General features: G+C 42.6%; 1 protein-coding gene across 1 annotated transcript; it reads left to right on the top strand.

Moving 5' to 3' along the window:
• Positions 1 to 157: 157 nt before the first annotated feature.
• tmed7 (transmembrane p24 trafficking protein 7) lies at positions 158 to 15053 on the top strand. Its single transcript, XM_055633170.1, has 3 exons — positions 158 to 503; positions 10136 to 10381; positions 13034 to 15053. The coding sequence occupies exons 1-3, from the start codon at positions 351 to 353 to the stop codon at positions 13268 to 13270; spliced, it is 636 nt and encodes a 211-aa protein (XP_055489145.1). The 5' UTR covers positions 158 to 350; the 3' UTR covers positions 13271 to 15053.
• The last annotated feature ends 1124 nt before the right edge of the window (positions 15054 to 16177 follow it).

Here is a 16177-nt window from a genome sequence, read left to right on the forward strand (position 1 = left end):
CGTGGCTCCTTGTCTGGTCACGTGACCACTCGTCTCCTTCTCCCCCCCCCCCCTCCAGGTTGACGCTGCTGCCATCTACCGGCTCGCCAACAAACTGCGCCGGGACGGGACTTCTTTCCGCCCGGGAGGGAGGGGGGGTGAGAGGTCATACATCCGGGTGGGGCCGTGCTGCCACGTCTGGTTCCCGTGTCCTCGACATCCGGGAGTTGTGGAAGCTCGCGCCGCTGTTGCCGTTGCCGGTTGAGATTCGAAAGGCGGTGGAGTTCGGTCCCGCGACCCCGGCCCGCGCTGCCCCTCCGCTTCCCCGGGACCGGACCGGACCGCGAGCCCTCGCTCAGCCCCGCGCCGGCATGTGGCTCCGGTTCCCGCTGCAGCTGCTCTGGGCCCAGCTCCTGTGGCCGATCGTGCGCGGCTCCGAGCTCACCTTCGAGCTGCCCGACAATGCCAAGCAGTGCTTCTACGAGGACATCGTCCAGGGCACCAAGAGCACGCTGGAGTTCCAGGTGAGGCCGGGGCGGGCCGGCGGGCGGGCGGGGGACGGAGCCTGGGGGTGGGGTGGGATGGGTGGCTGCAGAGGGAGGGGGAGGGGATGGTGAGAGAGTAGAATGACGAAGGAAGGGTACATGGAGGGGGTGAAGGAGATAATGGAGGAGGGTGGATGGAGAGTGGCGATAGGGCTAGGTGGGGGAGTTATAGAAACATAGAAATTAGGTGCAGGAGTAGGTTATTCGGCCCTTCGAGCCTGCACCGCCATTCAATATGATCATGGCTGATCATCCAACTCAGTATCCCGTACCTGCCTTCTCTCCATACCCCCTGATCCCTTTAGCCACAAGGGCCACATGTAACTCCCTCTTAAATATATCCAATGAACTGGCCTCAACTACATTCTGCGGCAGAGAATTCCAGAGATTCACCACTCTGTATGAAAATTTGTCAGGACAGATTGAGGAGAAGATATTTTGGTGGGGAGTGTACATTCCCCACTCTGCCATGCTGGTTTAAACCAAAGTTAGACACAAAAAGCTGGAGTAACTCAGCGGGTCAGGCAGCATCTGGAGCGTAGATCCGCACCCACGTGACCGAAAATCTCAAGTGGACTGGCACAATAAATTGCAGATCAAAACCTTGCCGTTTTCTATGTTTTTAACGGGTGGGAAAGTGCGTGTTTTCCCATCCACTAACATGTACCGGATGTCTAGCATGTCCTCCACTTGAGATTTTCGGTCACGTGGGTGCGGATCTGCGCTCCAGTGACCATTCGTGAAATCACCCTATAGGTGGTGTTTCAAGTCAACACCCTTCAGTCCATCTTTGCTTCAATCTGAAGAAGGGTCGCGAACCGAGACGTCACCTTTTCCTTTATCCCAAAGAGATGCTACCTGATCCGCTCAGTTACGCCAGATTTTTGTGTCTGTCTTGTGTGTAATATGAGATTCTTTAGGATTGCATGCCCCATGCAGGGCTTGATATTATAATTCTCCTGTATGCTGGTGTTTATTGTATTTAAGGCGAAAAAGAATAGGTGACATTTCGAGTCGAAACCCTTCTTCAGACTCGAGAAGGGCTCAGAGCTGAAATGCCACCAATTATTTTTCTCCAAAGTTACTGTCTGATCTGCTGAGTTACTCCAGCAGTTTGCATCTATCTTCAGTATAAACCAGCATCTGCAGTCCCTTCCTACACACTTCATTGTATTTAAGATGATTGGTGAAAACTGGTTCTCATGCATATCTAAATTTTCAATTTGCTAAATATACTTTGAAACTTTCCTGGTGGTCATTTGTCCAGCAATTCCTGTGGTTGGACATATTTTAAATCTGTTGTATAGATCTATATTAAGTAACACATTCCAACTATAATATACCCAAGATTTAATAACAATCAAGATCTGTACTAATTTGCAGCTAATTCACCTACCAGTGCAACCTTTGCCATTTCAGCCAAACAGTGTTTCTGACTTACAGAAACGTCAAGTTACGGAGAGTTCTCAAAACCATTATGTGGTGAGGCTTACTTTAAAAAGATCGACACACCTGCTCGGAGGAAGATGATCAGTGCTATCTCTGTAATATGCACTTTTGGTGGCCTGGCATCAATCAGGTCCAAGCATGGCAGACTAGAATTTCTACCTATGTATCCAATATAACACAAAAGAAAATTGCATTTCTGTGCAATATTGCTTCATAACGTTATACATGTTCAAAACACTTTGTAATTCCTCGTCAGCATATCGTGGAACATTAGTCAAAAATAGAAAAAAATACTTAAATGGGTTGCAGGAGCGAGGCTCGGTATTGGCCTCGCAAGATTAGAAAGGAAGTATCAAAGATTGGATGCTTCCAAGTAGGTGTCAAACAACCAATGTTTGACATAGAAACAGAAATTAGGTGCAGGAGTAGGCCATTCGGCCCTTCGAGCCTGCAGCGCCATTCAATATGATCATGGCTATATAGCCAATGAACTGGCCCCGACTACCCTCTGCGGCAGAGAGTTCCAGAGATTCAACACTCTCTGTGTGAAAAAAGTTCTTCTCATCTCGATTTTAAAGGATTTCCCTCTTATCCTTAAGCTGTGACCCCTTGTCCTGGACTTCCCCAACATCGGGAACAATCTTCGTGCATCTAGCCTGTCCAACCCCTTAAGAATTTTGTAAGTTTCTATAAGATCCCCTCTCAATCTCCTAAATTCTAGAGAGTATAAACCAAGTCTATCCAGTCTTTCTTCATAAGACAGTCCTGACATCCCAGGAATCAGTCTGGCGAACCTTCTCTGCACTCCCTCTATGGCAATAATGTCCTTCCTCAGATTTGGAGACCAAAACTGCACGCAATACTCCAGGTGTAGTCTCACCAAGGCCCTGTACAACTGCAGTAGAACCTCCCTGCTCCTATACTCAAATCCTTTTGCTATGAAAGCTAACATACCATTCGCTTTCTTCACTGCCTGCTGCACCTGCATGCCTACTTTCAATGACTGGTGTACCATGACACCCAGGTCTTGCTGCATCTCCCCTTTTCCTAGTCGGCCTTCATTTAGATAATAATCTGCTTTCCGGTTTTTGCCACCAAAATGGATAACCTCACATTTATCCACATTATACTGCATCTGCCAAACATTTGCCCACTCACCCAGCCTATCCAAGTCACCTTGCAGTCTCCTAGCATCCTCCTCACAGCTAACACTGCCCCCAGCTTAGTGTCATCCGCAAACTTGGAGATATTGCCTTCAATTCCCTCATCCAGATCATTAATATATATTGTAAATAGCTGGGGTCCCAGCATTGAGCCTTGCGGTACCCCACTAGTCACTGCCTGCCATTGTGAAAAGGACCCGTTTACTCCTACTCTTTGCTTCCTGTTTGCCAGCCAGTTCTCTATCCACATCAATACTGAACCCCCAATGCCGTGTACTTTAAGTTTGTATACTAATCTCTTATGTGGGACCTTGTCGAAAGCCTTCTGGAAGTCCAGATACACCACATCCACTGGTTCTCCCCTATCCACGTTACTAGTTACATCCTCGAAAAATTCTATAAGATTCGTCAGACATGATTTACCTTTCGTAAACATGGAGAACATGCAAATACCACACAGCACCCGAGGTCACGATTGAACATTGATCCCTGGTGCTGTGAGGCAGCAGCTCCACTCACTGCGCCACTGTGCTGCCCTAATCTTCTACCTCTGTCATTTTTATGCACTATCCCATCTATCCATGTTTGTTTTGTATGACCTTAATAGCAGATCCTTCACAGCCTTTTCAATTCAATTCAATTCAATTCAACTTTAATGTCATCGCACAAATACAGTATGAGTACAACGAAACGCAGTTTTGCGTCAGTCCGTAGTAGTTGTGCATAAAGAAATAAAAAAATAGAAAGAGAGAAGATACAGAATAATCTAAAAATACAGAATAATTAAACAATGGGGACCGAGGGACCGGAGAAATCTTATCGGCGGGACTCCGAGTTCAGCAGTGTAATTGTATTATTGTAGAAGCTGTTCCTCATCCTACTAGTACATGACCTGAGGCTCCTATACCGCCTCCCTGATGGGAGGAGGGCAAACAGTCCATGGTTGGGGTGTGAGGGGTCTTTGATGATCTTCCCAGCCCGTCTCAGACACCGTTTTCAGTGGAGGGCATCCATGGCAGGGAGCGGGGCACCGATGATGTGCTGCGTGGTTTTCACCACCCGTTGTAGTGCCTTCCTGTCCGCAGCAGTGCAGCTGCTGTACCATACCGTGAAGCAGGTGGTCAGGATACTCTCTATGGTACAGCGGTAAAAGTTGGTCAGGATCCGGGGGGACAGGTGGGCTTTCTTGAGCCTCCTCAGGAAGTAAAGGCGCTGCTGTGCCTTTTTGATCAGCTTGGAGGTGTTGAGGGACCAGGACAAATCCTCCGAGATATGTACTCCGAGGAATTTATAGCTGGAGACGCGCTCCACCTCAGTCCCGTTTATATGGATGGGGGTATGACTGCCTCCTCTGGTCTGCCTGAAGTCAACAATAATCTCCTTCGTCTTCTTGGAGTTGAGGACGAGGTTATTGTTGGCACACCAGGCTGTCAGGTGCTGGATCTCCTCCCTGTAGGCTGACTCATCGTTGTCGCTGATCAGTCCTACTACCGTGGTATCGTCAGCAAACTTAATAATGGCGTTGGATCCGTACTTTGGGATGCAGTCGTGGGTGAAGAGGGAGTAGAGGAGAGGGCTGAGCACACAGCCCTGTGGCACTCCGGTGTTCAGTGTTATAAAGGAGGAGGTGAGGTTATTGACCCTAACAGACTGTGGTCTGTTAGTGAGGAAGTCCAGTGTCCAGTTGCAGAGGGAGGTGGAGATGCCAAGTCCGCTGAGTTTGGTGATCAAGCTGGCGGGGATGACGGTGTTAAAGGCAGAGCTGAAATCAATGAACAGCAGCCTGATGCAGGAGTTGTTGTAGTCCAGGTGGGTCAGGGCAGAGTGTAGGGCCGCCGATATGGCGTCCTCTGTAGACCTGTTGGTCCGGTAGGCAAACTGATGAGGGTCCAGTGTGGGGGGAGGCTGGCTTTGAGGTGAGCCAAGATCAGCCGCTCAAAGCACTTTGCAATGACAGGGGTGAGTGCCACTGGGCGGAAATCGTTGAGACTCCCTGAAGCTGACTGTTTGGGCACTGGCATGATGGTTGATGTCTTGAGGCAAGTGGGGACAACACCCTGGGCCAGTGAGAGATTGAAAATGTCGGCGAGGACTGGGGATAGTTGTCCAACACATGCCCTAAGCACCCGGCCAGGGATGCCATCGGGGCCGGCAGCTTTGCGCTCATTCACCTTGCTCAGTGCATCTTGTACTGCAGAGGTGGAGAGGCTGAGAGGTTGTTCATTCGGGGGTGGAGCAACTTTAATGGCTGGGGTTTTGTTGTCCTGGTCAAAGCGAGCATAGAAGTGGTTTAGCTCGTCAGGGAGGGTGGCGTTGTCTGGGGGAGGGGTGTTAACTTTCTGGTAATCGGCAAGGGATTTGATTCCTTGCCACATGTGCCTGGGGTCAGAGTTGTTATGGAAATGCTTCTCAATCCGCCGTTTATGATTGAGTTTAGCAATCCTAATTCCCATTTTCAGATTGGCCCTGGATGAGCTGTATCCCTCAGCGTCGCCAGATCTGAAAGCAGCATCGTGAGCCTTCAGTAGGAGTCTGACCGATGGGGAGTTCCAAAGACTCGCCATCCTCCATGGGGGGAAAAAATCTTTTCATTTCAGTCTTAACTGGCATAAGCCTAATTCCAAGATCATATCCTTGGTTCCAGATGACTCAGCCAGTGGTGTCTAGATCCTTGTCTGACAAGCTCTGAAAGAAATGTCAAGTTTCAATGATACCTTCTCTCATTCTTCTAAAACATGTGAGAACTGTCCCGTTCTCCTCCGTCTCTCCTCCCAAGGGCAAGCTTGTCATCCCGGGATCTGGTCTAGTGAATCTATTATGCAATTTCTAAATGGCAAATTTTAGTTCAGGAAATCTAAGTTGTACATAATGGAAATACATAGGAATTGTATCATTTGCTTTCCAAATGCTGCTTGGTGTGTACGTTGGCTTGCAGTAACATCGTCCCTTTGAACATTAACATTTGCATTTAACCACATTATGTTCATGTTCTTACCACTCACTTAACTTTCTATGTCTCTTTACATCCTGATATCTATTCACAATCTCACCTACTTCTGTATTGTCAATGAATTTTGAACTGTAACTTTGGATTCATGGGTGAAACATGAATCTTGGTTTCCTATTTTCAGATCTACATTGACATTTTATCACTGTCTTCCCCCTGCCTCCCTTCCAAATTCTGTGTGCTCTGTGTTTGTTGACCAACCTCTTGTGCAGGATCTTATCAAATTCCACTTGCTTTGGTTCCCCCTTATCTATTCTGCCAGTTATGTCCGGAAACAACTCAATTGGGTTAGGTAAACATGATTTCTCTATCATCATTCGTAATGACATTGTGCACTCCATGTTTTGGGTGTTTTATTATTATATCCTTCAGGATGGATTCCAGCAACTTCCCACCTATGTGATGTTAATGTGTTGTTAATTCCATCATGCCCTTCAATTGGCATAAACCATTCCAGCATTTACAGAACTTCAAAAGATGTTAACCAGAGCAGCAACCATCTTCAGAGCTACTTTTATCCAAACACAGGCTTGTAGGCTCCTTGAGATTTGTCAGAGTCAACGTTGCATTGATTGACTAAGTGACAGCACAACGTGCAGCAAATAATGCTGCTGTCTCGGCTCTGGTGTTCTAATGGGCCTGTCCCACTTAGGAAACTATTTAGGTGACTGCAGGAGACTATGCAGTCGCCACATGTTCGCGGGTGGTTGCCGGGGAGTCGCCTTCATGGTCGTGAGGAGTTCCTGCATTCTGGGAACTAGTCACGGCATTATGGTCGCTGCGAATTTTTCAACATGTTGAAAAATTAGCTGCAACTAGAATGAAGCCGCAATGAAGAGTGGCGAGATTTCTCGTGCCGTAGGTGGGTCGCCAAGAGGTCCTAGTGGGTTGCCAGGAGGTTGAAGGTTCTCGTAAGTTGTAGCCGGTGCTAACCGGTGAATTTTATTGGCTCATTTGGGGGGGGGGGGGGGTGACGTAAGCCGTAGTTTTCAGAACCAAGAATAACCGACCGGTAATGTTAAATGTCCACTGAGTTTCACAGCCATGTATCTCTGGCTTCTTAAAAGTTGTCTCCACTCCTTCTCTCTCCCCTCTCTCCCCCCTCTTTTAAAGGACTTATCGTACACTGTGCTTTAGCCATCTTAATTACAGCGCCAACCTTCCTGCTGATCGCAGTGTGTGTGTATCACATTGGCTTTGCACTGTGTGAATTTCACTCAGAAAGCGCTCCCCCCGCTTGCCCTGTCCCCCACCTTTATAACGGGCTGGTGAAGTAAGCGACATGTGTGTGTGTGTGTGTTCCACTCTGACAGTCGCCGTTCCAGTTGCCGGTTTTTCAGGTCACTGCCGACAACTTGACAGTCGCCTGAAAAATCGTCGGTGGGACTGACACATTAGGTTGATCACCTTCAGTAGTATCCAGAGTTTGCCTGTTCTCTCTGTCACTGCATGGGTTCCCCTTGGGTGTTTACAAGACACTAGTGTTAATGTTCTGGCACCTATCTTCGATGATTGTGGTCTTAGGGTCAGGAAGTTGATGAAACTGTTGCAGAGAAAGACACCGACTCCTTGGTCCAGGAGTTTGAAGATTTGTTTGGTTGGATTATGGTGTTGAAGGTAGAGCTACTGTCAATAAACAGTCTAATGTAGCTGTCCTTGTATCTCGATGTTCCAGCAATGAGTGTAGAGTTGTGGAGATGGCTTCTGCTGTGGATCTTTGGTGGCAGTCGGCAAACTACAGTGATCAGGGCTGTCTGGGAGGCGAGAGTAAATTTGCGTCCTGACCGATCTCTCAAAGCACTTCATGATGGTGGAGGACAGAGCCACTGGATGGTGGTCATTAAGGCAGGCTAGCTTGGAATAGGGAGAGATAAAAACATGTATGTGAATAGTGCTGCCAGCTAGTCCGTGCAGGTCCTGAGGGTGCAATGAAGACTCCATCCGAATCAGTTGCTTTCCATAGATTCTCTCATCTGCAAACTTACTAATCATGCCTTGTAGATTCTCATCCACATCTTCAATATAGATGGCAAACGACAAGCTTCCCACACCATTCATAGATATCCCTGATCAGCCCATGGAGATATATCTTCGTACACTTTTAAGACATCCAGCACCACCTTTACTGTTATGTGGACTAGCCCCAAGACACCCTATTCACCCTCTCCTTTGAGAATGTTCTGCAGCCACTTGAACATCTTTGAACCCAGCAGCAAGGCAACACACCATCCAGTAATCCCCTTTGTAATCGCCTGTGCCTTAGATCCATCATTGACGCCACTGACCTAGTTGTTGCTGCTGCTTTCTCCAAAACAGTTACCCCAGCAGTATCCAAAATGGCATTGGAATGGGTGACATTTCGGTTTGAGACTCTTCTCTCCATTCTGAAGAAGAGTCTCGAGCTGAAACGTCACCCATTTCTTCTCTCCAGAGATGCTGTCTGCCATGCTGAGTTACTCCAGATTTTTGTGTCTATCTTTGGTTTAAACCAGCATCTGCAGTCCTTCCTACACATGCTATGTCACATTGGGCAGGTATACTCTTGGAATTTAGAAGGATGAGAGGGGATCTTATTGAAACATATAAGATCATTAAGGGTTAGGACACGCTAGAGGCAGGAAACGTGTTCCCGGTGTTGGGGGAGTCCAGAACCAGGGGCCACAGCTTAAGAATAAGGGGTAAGCCATTTAGAACGGAGATGCGGAAACACTTTTTCACACGGAGAGTTGTGAGTGTGTGGAATTCTCTGCGTCGGAGGGCGGTGGAGGCAGGTTCTCTGGATACTTTCAAGAGAGCTAGATAGGGCTCTTAAAGGTGGTGGAGTCAGGGGATATGGGGAGAAGGCAGGAAGAGGGTACTGACTGGGGATGATCAGCCATGATCACATTGAATGGTGGTGCTGGATCGAATGGCCTACTCCTGCACCTATTGTCTATTTTGCTGAGGGTGTAACCTGCTTGGTTGAACATTGGGGACATTCTCAAAATTCAGTTTGAAGAGCCACAGTGTCTTTTGTTTTGTCAGGTAACATTTATGACAGATTATTGTCCCTCTAATTGAATCAAAGCTTTGGAAAATGAAGTAGCTAATGTTCACCAGATTTATGCCATAGTCGATCTGCGAAAAAAGACTGCACTTCAACGTATCTGAAGGCTTTTATTGTGGCTCTGCGGCTAAAGTTTTAATGAAATTCCTAACCACTTATCATGCGTGAAAAGGTTTTAAATGTTTTGCATGTGAAGACATTTAAGGCATTGCAGAATTATTTGGTGGAATACTTGATCAATTAATTCTCTGATTATTTGAATGCTACAGTATCGACACTCCAGAAACGAGAGCATGCACAGTGACTTAGTATTGGCCCATTTTTTGTTTCTGTTGCCTACAACAGTGCAGATGTGTGATATTTCCCAGATTTGTGCCATCAATAACACTAAAGAGGGCTGGAAGATTTTCTATTCTTCCTTTCTCAGTTAAAGATGGGTCTTTAATCTAAAAAAATAATCATTTATTTTTCGACAGATGTTATCTGACGCTGATTCTTTCCAGCATTTCTTGTCTTTATTTCGGACATCAAATATCTGCAAATGCGATATTGCAAATGCAGGAATCGTGAGCAAAAAAAGAACTGCTGGAGGAACTCAGTGGGTCAGGCAGCATTTTATGAAAGGAAAAGGATCGACAATACATTGGGTCAGAACTCTACTTTATGCTGATTACATACTGAGTTATACAGATTTATATGGAGCAGTCTGAAGAAGGATCCCAACCAAAAATGTCTGTCCATTTCCTTCAACAGTGTCTGCCTGGCTCGTTAAGTTCATCCAGCAGTTTATTTTTTGCTTTCAACATATGCAGGATTTTCCCAATTTAATTGAAATTGTGCCCTAACACCGAGCTTTCTTCGTGGTAAGTGAAAATTGTATGCACTTTGTTATTATTTTGACATTGCTTAATGAATTATGGTCTTCCATTTCTTGTGTGTTTAACAGGTCATTACTGGTGGCCATTATGATGTAGACTGTCGATTAGAAGATGCTGATGGTGCCGTTTTATACAAGGAAATGAAGAAACAATATGACAGTTTCACCTTCACAGCTGCAAAAAACGGAACTTACAAGTTCTGTTTTAGTAATGAGTTTTCCACCTTCACGCACAAAACCGTGTACTTTGATTTCCAAGTTGGGGACGACCCTCCCCTGTTTCCTAATGAAAACAGGGTGTCAGCACTGACTCAGGTATGAATTATGAGAATTTTGTCCATTTTTAATAGATTTATAATGTTCAAAACAGTATAGAAAATTGGTGCAGGAGGAGGCCATTCAGCCCTTTGAGCTAGCACTGCCATTTATTGTGATCATGGCTGATCTTCCCCAATCAATAACCTGTGCCTGCCTTCTCCCCGTATCCCTTGATTCCTCTAGCCCCTAGAGCTCTATCTAACTCTGACTTAAATTAATCCAGTGACTTGGCCTCCACTACCCTCTGTGGCAGGGAATTCTGCAAATTCACAACTCTCTGGGTGAAAAAAAAAAATTTCACCTCAGTCTTAAATGGCTTCCCCTTTATTCTAAGACTGTGACCCCTGATTCTGGACTCGCTCAACATTGGGAACATTTTTCCTGCACCTTGCTTGTCCAGTCCTTTTATAATTTTATATGTAAGGTGTGAAGAAAAAAATTGTGGTACATTTAATTTCCATAAACAATTTCTGGATGATCTGCTTTAAGCTCCTTGCGGATTTACCTTATTTATAACTTAATGTGGGTGAAATGTTAAAACGTTAATCACAAGCACAAACTCGCTTTATATCAAATATCTGCTTCTGGTTTTAAAGGATGCACAGTGAAAAGCCCAGTCCTGTGACTGGTTATAAAATGACCAGTCCTTTTTCAGATGACGTTAGTCATTGAAATCCCTTTTTAAAGAAAAGTGACATGGATTACCTTTAACAGAGCTTCTATTTTGAATTTATTTTGGCTTGGTTTCTTGGATGACAGAAAATTTGGCAGATAGAAGGTGAGAAGAAATCTGTTAGTTAAATGCATTCTTAGAACATGAAGCAGAATTAGTATTTTAAGGCCAGTGATTTCATTGGACTGGGAAATATTTAGTTTATAGATACAATGCTGAAACAGGCCCTTCGGCCCACAGAGTCCGCATCGTCCAGTGATCCCTGCACATTAATACTACCTTACACACCAGGTACATTTTTTACATTTACACCAAGCCAATTAACCTATAAACCTATATGTCTTTGTGGGAGGACACAAACTCCGTACAGACAGCACCCGTAGTCAGGATTGAACCCAGGTCACTGGCTGTGTAAGGCAGTAGGTCTACTGTTGCGCCACCGTGCCGCCCCGAGGTTGATTTGAAAAAAATCTAAGATGTGGAGGAAGGGAAAGTTGTGATGTGGAAGCTGCTAAATGGTAAAAAGAATGACCATATAATGAAAAGTGAGATGGTAATGGGACACGATCTATAAAAGATAGGTGCAGGGATGTGTAAATAGGAATAATTAAGTAATTACTTATTTCTGTTGAACTCTTGAATTAGGAAGACAATAATGTGAGGTTGAAAGAAAAGATGCCAATCTTCAGAATTTAAAAAAAACAAAAAAAATTGAATTTGCACTACATTATATACCAATGTACCAACATCTTTCAACGTGTTTGGTGAAGAGCCTTCTCTGTAGGTTTGGTTAAATAGCAATTTATCACTCTGAATTTTTTTTGAAGACACTGTCTGTTAGTATTTCACCAAGATTGTAATTTTAGCAAGAGAGAACTTATTTGGAATGATGATTCTGTCAAATATTATTAATACAGAATTTGGTTGTTCTTTGCACAATGTTACTCGGCTACATGTAAAATTAAAAAACTTAAACCTTTTCAAGTAATTCTCCCCAATCCCCAATCTATTGAATAAGATGCAGTGAAAACTCCTTAGAGCAATTATGAAATAAAATTCAGTGGAAATAAGTATTATATGATACGATCATTTGTAAACATAGTGTATACACTTGGTATGACATGAGGCCACTCAGCCCAATGAGTTCTTACCCATTCCCATCAGAGCAGTACCATTCCTTTCCCCCTTCAACTTGCTCTCTGTCACATGACACATGTCTCCAGCATGGCTAATTTACATTAGTTAGTTAACCCATCAGCACATCTGTGGGATGTGGAATGGAGCTGAAGCAACTGGTATCAAGCCAGAAACTCGTATGGTAAAGGGCAGATGTGCAGACTCCACTCAGACATCATTTGAGATCGCTGGAGTGTTGAGGCAGCAGCACAAATTGCAGTACCACTGTCACCCATTTTGATTTCTAATTTGGAAAACAATGGAAAAATCTTTATACATACAATTTAAATTTAACTAGTTTTTGTAAGAATCAGGAAGAGTCAATAGTGTTTTATTGTGATATGTCCTGAAACAGAACAATGAAATTCTTACCTGCAGTAGCACAACAGATATATAAACATATATAAATATATATAATACATAATATATATATAATACATAATATAATACATAAACATATATAAACACACACATATAGATATAGATATGTATATACGTCTGAAGAAGGGTTTCGGCCCGAAATGTTGCCTATTTCCTTCGCTCCTGCTGCACCCGCTGAGTTTCTCCAGCTTTTTTGTGTACCTTCGATTTTCCAGCATCTGCAGTTCCTTCTTAAACAGATATATAAACATAGTACTTGCAGAAATGCAAGATTTAATGCGGTGCCTTTGCTAATTTTAAGTAAGTAATATTTGGGGAATATGAAAGATGTTTTGGTGTATTTGAAGTTTGCATATAAATTCATGTTATATTATAACTAATGTTTTCTTTTCAAAATATGTACATTCAATAATGAACAGATGGAGTCTGCTTGTGTCACAATGCATGAAGCCATGAAGTCGGTCATTGATTACCAAACCCATTTCCGTCTAAGGGAAGCACAAGGACGAAGTCGTGCTGAAGACCTGAATTCAAGGGTTGCTTTTTGGTCCATAGGTGAAGCTCTCATCTTGTTGGTTGTGAGTCTTGGGCAAGTGGTTCTTTTGAGGAGCTTCTTCTCTGATAAAAGAACCACCTATTCGCGTGTTGGTTCATAACGGGTAGCCACAAGGTTAAAGCAGTACCTAACAGTTTTCAGTTTGATTATTAGGTCCAGGAACACTGTTAAGACTTAAATCCTTATTGAAATGATTTTCTCTTCATTTTGGACTGTTCATGAGCGTATATATTCCAATTGAAATATTGTACTGCTATTGCAGCTGAATTAACTGGATGTCCAGCAGTTACCTGCATGACAGATTGTAGTCCACTTGATGTCAAAGCCATTGACATTTAAATTTCCTTTGATTTAATGATTCATTGCTCACTTGTCTTGAATATAATGTAGCGATGTATCAGATCCCTTGAGATTTATTTGCAGTTTTCAACACACCTGAGCTATTTTAAAGTCCATTGATCAATTATCACAGCTGCAATCTGTTGGGCACCAACTGTTTGAGATCTTAAACTATCAACTGCAATTTAATTGTTGTCACCTGATTTGTTTTGGTTTGTGATGTAACAGCAAAATACTGTAGCTTTGCTTAAAATTGCTTTTCTTTGCATTGAGATGCATTTTTTTTTTTACCTTTTTCATTGGATTTGCAACAACAGTATTTCAAAGTCTACCCAGGTTACATCATGTAAATAAAGTCTATTAAAGAGCCCCTTAAATTTTCAGTTTTCTCTATAGTTATATCTACAATGGAACAGTCATTTTTAAAGGTTGGTTGATGGGTTGAAAATAAACTTTTCAAAGGAAGATATTGTTTTATAATAAACTTTCCTGTTTTCGCTTTAGTTTTGTTGAAAGCTCATTTGCATTGTGTATGTCTGCCTTGTATGACATTGTCAACTATTGAGTAAATCAGATCTGTAAGGATTAAAAGAGGAATTTGGGATTTAACATATATTAAGGTGTATTTTTTCTGCTTTGTGTTAAGGAGATAACCATAAATTGACTGTTGCAAGTTTCATATTGATTGAGTGGAATTGAAATTTTAAGGCACGTCATAAAATAAATAAAATAGGTCTTATAAAGACCAAAAAAAACCCCAAAATATATCAAACTCTGCATTCAATGGATATTATACAATTACAAATGTATTGATGTTTTTACACACTGTGGAGGCAAGTTTACACACGTCATTGCTGTCTAATTTGGAAACATCGGGAATTTTATTGTCTTTTTCTTTATATCAATACACTTAAGACTGAAGTTTAAATGGTGCACTGATTTGATTTTTTTGGAATCTCCTACGTCTGACATTTATGTAATTAACCATTTGAATAATTTAATAGGATTAGCCTTGTACATTACCCATCCAGATAAGTGACTACACCAATGGATATCTGTTGTATGCTACAAATTGTGCAAGCTGACTTATTGACAATAAAATCTAGTGTGGCAGTACATTTGCCAAGATTACAAACCAGATCAGTACTTCTAATCGAATAGTATCTGTTTGAAAATGTGTACTTCGATTACGTTCTTGTGTTAAGCATTGTAGTCTGTTCCATTTAATTAAAAATGTTCATATTGCACTGTACATTCTGAAGCAATGAGGGCTTGGTTATATTTTATGTGAATGAAGACACAGGATTTGTTACAAATGCATAAATTATTGAAATACAGAGCATTGATTGTTAACCATTTGTTTGTATTAGATCTTGTAGCTTAAACCACTAACCACATGGACCCCACGCTATATTCCACTTCATTCAGTTTTCAGACCTCGAAATGTAAACCTACATTAGTAGGTTTTTAGAAACTGTAAGATACAGGCTGTGAAACTGGACAGTAAAAATAAAATTGTGCATTTGCCTCCAGTTCTGAAAAAACGTTGAACTTGTGAGTAATTTGTCTGTAAATTTAGTATACTTCAGCTGTTTTTAAGTACAACACAAAGTAAAAATGGAAAATCACTAAGTTGGTAAATTTAAGGTTTTAGTCCACCTACAACGAGGCATAAAAGTTGATATTAAGAAAAACGGTAAGAATAAATATTTGCTGAAAGATTTTTAAGACCTGGTTAACCCTAATCGCATTGTACTTGGAATGGGAAATCTTTCTCCACAACTATGGTCCTTTTGAAATACGAAATCCACTCTCTACCATGTCCTTGTCTAAATTTATTGGTACTGAGTACATTTTAAATTAGAAAAGGGAAGTATGTTTACTTTGTGCTGCTTTTGTCCCTTCATCCTATGTTGGTACCATGCTAATCTAGTTCATTTGATCTTCCATCCCTTTGATATTTTTCTCAACCTCTACTTGCATTGATTCAGTATCATCCTCTACGTAGATTGGTGGTATAGCAAGGTGGAGAACATTTTTGCTTTCAGAAGAATGCTTGTGCACAGACGATAATGTCTCAAAGCAGGATCTAAGATCTTGTTGACGTTTACAGTTCTCAAAGATTTTCCACGATAGTTCCAACATGTGTATTTGAAAAGTCTGATTACCTGTGTCAATTTTGTCATCCTTTTTGAATGCATTGGACTGCTGGTGTTAATACAGTTATCCTTCTAAAAGCATTGGCCACGGGTTGAAGAGCCACAAAATAGGCTGAAGGTAAAATTGAGGAGACTTGCATTCTCAAGGTGATATCCAACAACTGCAATCTGCTAATCCTGCAATTCACTACCAGTTTCAATAATTATTTCATTAGCCCATTTAAAATCTTATCTAATAAAATAAAATTAATTAAACAAAGGATGTAATTTTTTCCTGTGTAAAGGAGGTGCCAGACCACCAGTTTCCAGAAAATCTGTGTGAGGTAGTGAAAAATATGGATGAAATCGATGGGGGAGAGGCTTGTTAGTGTGATGCACTGGACTACATTCACAACTCTAATATCTTGCGGACTTGGACAGAGACATTGCCAAACCAAGTTATGTATTCCGATAGGATGCCCTTTATGGTACATCTGAATTGGAAAGAGTCATTGGAGACATGCCTTATT

Source organism: Leucoraja erinacea, chromosome 3 (genome assembly GCF_028641065.1).
Source record: "Leucoraja erinacea ecotype New England chromosome 3, Leri_hhj_1, whole genome shotgun sequence".
Classification (NCBI taxonomy): domain Eukaryota; kingdom Metazoa; phylum Chordata; class Chondrichthyes; order Rajiformes; family Rajidae; genus Leucoraja; species Leucoraja erinaceus.